This window comes from Urocitellus parryii, chromosome 4, assembly GCF_045843805.1.
Source record: "Urocitellus parryii isolate mUroPar1 chromosome 4, mUroPar1.hap1, whole genome shotgun sequence".
NCBI lineage: Eukaryota > Metazoa > Chordata > Mammalia > Rodentia > Sciuridae > Urocitellus > Urocitellus parryii.
The window spans coordinates 19,301,871-19,306,009 of NC_135534.1; the positions used below are offsets into that span (position 1 = coordinate 19,301,871).

General features: G+C 36.1%; 1 protein-coding gene across 1 annotated transcript; it reads left to right on the forward strand.

Annotated features, from left to right (window-relative positions):
• The first annotated feature begins 2,534 nt into the window (after nucleotides 1-2,534).
• LOC113175075 (olfactory receptor 4A47-like) lies at nucleotides 2,535-3,464 on the forward strand. The gene has a single exon (XM_026379239.2). The coding sequence runs from the start codon at nucleotides 2,535-2,537 to the stop codon at nucleotides 3,462-3,464; it is 930 nt and encodes a 309-aa protein (XP_026235024.1).
• The last annotated feature ends 675 nt before the right edge of the window (nucleotides 3,465-4,139 follow it).

The window sequence follows — 4,139 nt, forward strand, 5'->3', positions numbered from 1 at the left end:
AAAAGATTACCTATGCAATGCACCCTTCTACAGGATTTATCATTAATTTAGATGTTGTGATAACTGCTACAGTCTCTGAAATTAGCAATTACTACTTAGAATAGGTAAGAATAAAATGGTTGAAAAGCATGGAGTGTAATTTAAATGAATTCTAATGTTATATAAAACTAAAAAGAACCAATAAACATAAGAAAATGCACATAAAAAGTACCAGGTACTCAATCTACTCTTTCCAGTAAGCTTATCCAAACAAATATTGACTTGTTCAATAGATAATCTGAAAATTCTATCAAAAGATGCTTTAATTTTAGGAAGGAAATTGCTTTAATGTTATGAATGAAAATATTTTGGAAAATCATCAGGAGATCTGCTGATAAATATCTAGAAAAGGAAGACAGAAATGCTTATTTTATGACTTTTCAAGTCAATGTTCTTAGAAAAAAGATAAAATGATAAGGGAATTGGGAAAATGTGGTTGAAAAGAATTATGGATATTTGAGGATTAGTAAAAATCTTTGAGCAAATGAACATGGAGAATTCTAAGAGACGAATTTGGACAGTTGCCTGAATGACAGTCGTCTAGAGTTATGTAGACCAAGGTAAAGACAATGGATTGATTTATTGACCATGAGATCAGAATCCCTCATTGGGGTTTTGAGCCAAGGACGGGATGATCTGATTAAGACTGAAAATGCTAAGTTGGGCTGCTTCAGCAAAACAGTTTGTTGGAGGCTAAAATGAAATTAGATAGACCTGTCAGAGGGGTACTGCGTTGGACCAGGGATGTAATGTGTATACCAAGGAGGATCAGATTTGCAATAGATTAAAATGGACAATGAACAGGACCTTTTGAAAGAATAAGTAACATGAAAGGTATAAAAGAGTCAAGGGTATTGTCACAATTTGGCCTGAATAGTTGCATGAAAAGAGGAAACACTGGTTAGATATAAAGAAAATGAGAAGTAAAAGATTTATTGTGGAAAAATTAAAAATTTACTTTTGTAATTACTAAATGGATATCATTTGGAGGTGTCAATTAAATGGTTGCAAACACCAGTTTGAAAATTAGGGGAGATACAGTGGTGAAGACAGACAATTCCAGAGTGCTTTAAGCATTTACAGGTTAGGAAAAGAAAGAATATCCAAGTAAAGGTCCTTAAAAGTGGTTTCAGTGAATTGGTAGGACAGGGAGACTATGTGATAATTATTGGTCACATGTCATGCCATATTCAATACTATGGTTCCCTTGTGTTTCTTTCTCCCCATTCCTCCCTCAAATTAAGGTTGAAGACCCCACATTTCCAATATCACAGAATGTGACTTTATTTGGGGATAGGGTTTTTCCAGAGCTCATCAAATTAAACTAAGGTTATAAAGGCTAGCCCCATCCAATGTGACTGGTGATCTTTTAGAATGGGAAATTTGGATACAGGAAGAACAACACATAAATACAAAGTTGGTTAGCAGCAAACCAAGGAGAGGGACCTAGTACAGGTCCTTGCCTCGTAGTCTTCTTAGGGAATCAACACCATCCATACCTTTATTTTGAATTTTAGTATTCAGGACTCTGAGATAACAATTTTCTGTTGATCGAACCATTCAGTAGATGCTACTGTTACAGCAGCTCTAGAAAACATACAACTTAGATGATGGGAAATGGGGATGGGGTATTGCTGCAATAAATATCCAAACATGTGAAAGGAGTTCAGAGATTGAGTAATGGGTAGAGATGCTGCAAGAATTTTGAGATTGTGATAGAAAAAGCCTAGATTTCCCTAAAGAAACTGTATTGAAAGGTGATTCTGGGGAGGACTCAGAAAAGGAATAGGAGAGCTGTTGAGAAGGCATTCTTTCTTAGAAATGACAAACAATGTGAGCATAATGTTCCTGGATATATGAATGTTAAGTTGCTTGTGATAGACTGTACAATGAATGTGTAATTGGAAAGTGGAAGAAGGACAATCAATCACTCTTAAGAGTCATAGCTTTAGCGACTAATACAGTGACTTTGGGTTTATGGTCTTACAATCTTAATTTATTTTACTCATTCTCAATATGCAAATTGCCTTAAGGGTATCTTAGGTATTATACTTGAGATTCTTGCAGTATTTACCCATGTGCATCTTTTCATGGAATTTCTTTTTCATTCATATTGTTATGTCACTTCTCATGTAAACTCATCATAAGTATGTTTCCTCTGAGAAACCTTCCCAGATTTCAGGAGGCTTAGCAATTCCACCACTGTGGAACTATAGTACAGCATAAATAAACATGTTTGTAATGACTCTAATTAAATTCATCTTTAACTGTGTGACATCATTATGTATCAAATCACTTAGGCCAGAGAATCCTATATTATTCAACTTGGTAAACCAGATATTTGTCACAAGTAGACTGATGCAAATAGATGCTTCTTGCACATATTTTAGAGAATGAATGGATAAAGATTAAGGTTGTAATACTTCTAAGAAAGTTTCTGTTGCTTTGTAGATAAACTGCTTTAATATCTGGAATCAGCATCAATAAAGGAATAGATGGAGCACAGGAGCAATACAACTTACTTTGTCCTCTTGGGCCTCACACAGAATCCAAAGGAGCAGAAAGTACTTTTTGTTATATTCTTGCTCTTCTACATCTTGACCATGGCGGGAAATCTCCTCATCGTTATGACCATAACCTTCAGTAAGACCCTGGGCTCACCAATGTACTTTTTTCTTGCTAGCTTATCATTTATGGATGCTGTTTATTCATCAGTTTTTTGTCCCAAGTTGATTTCTGATTTGTTCTTTGGGGAAAATACCATATCCTTCAAGCTCTGTATGGCTCAGCTCTTTTCAGAACACTTTTTTGGTGGATCAGAGGTCTTTCTTCTGTTGGCAATGGCTTATGACCGCTATGTGGCTATCTGTAAGCCCCTGCATTATTTAATTATCATGAGGCCATGGGTGTGTGTTGTGCTGCTGGTAGTTTCCTGGGTTGGAGGATTTCTGCACTCTGTAATTCAACTAAGCACTATTTATGGACTCCCATTCTGTGGCCCCAATGTCATTGACCACTTTATATGTGACATGTACCCTTTATTGAAACTTGTCTGTGTTGACACCTATGTCATTGGCCTCTTGGTGATGGCCAATGGGGGACTCATCTGCACAACTGTGTTTCTGCTCTTACTCGTGTCTTATGCTGTCATCTTCCACTCTCTCAAGAACCTGAGTCAGGAGGGGAGGCGGAAAGCTCTCTCCACCTGTGGCTCCCACATCACTGTGGTTGTCCTCTTCTTTGTCCCCTGTATTTTCATGTATGCACGACCAGCCAAGACTTTCCCCATTGACAAGTCATTGAGTGTGTTTTACACGGTCATAACCCCCATGCTGAACCCCTTCATCTACACTCTGAGAAACTCAGAGATGACAAATGCTATGAAGAGACTCTGGGGAGGAAAAGTTACATCAGGTAGAAAATGACTGAGTTTCCCACTATGAGGAAAGTCATTTCACTATAAATCTGTATCCTTGGGACGTGTAAAATTTCCTAAAACTAACACTAAATTCTCTTTTGTCCAAAGCATTTCCGATAAGTATGATTAAAGAACAAACCATGTGTTTGTGCCATGAATTGAGTTCCCTGCTATAACATATGCTCTGTAATGTTTTGTTTATCACTACATATAGTAGGGAGCATATAGTAGGAAGTCCATAAAAAATTCGATAAATCAATGAATGAAATTTTTGCAACATTGCAGTGGTTTAATTTCTCCACTAGTTTGATTCCTTACTTTGTCACTCCTTGTCTTATATTTAGAATTTTTTATTCTTTTCATTATAGTAGTTAAATATGTAAATTCTATATAAACTCTAATTTTTATTTGAAAACCGTTGTGTCATGTGTAACTTTCATAAAATAATTTTTCTCCTAAAATAAAAAAATGGGAAACATTTCCATAGATAATTATTTTAAACGTAGACCTGCACAGTATGAAAAAACTGTAGAATGTATCTACCCATCCTAGAATCTCTCAGGGCTACTCTCAAATGCATGCACTGCGCTATGTTTCTAAGATTCTTCAAGAAATCGTATCATTTGTGACAACAAAAGTGAACTTGGAGGACATTATGCTAAGTGATGTATGCCAGACACAG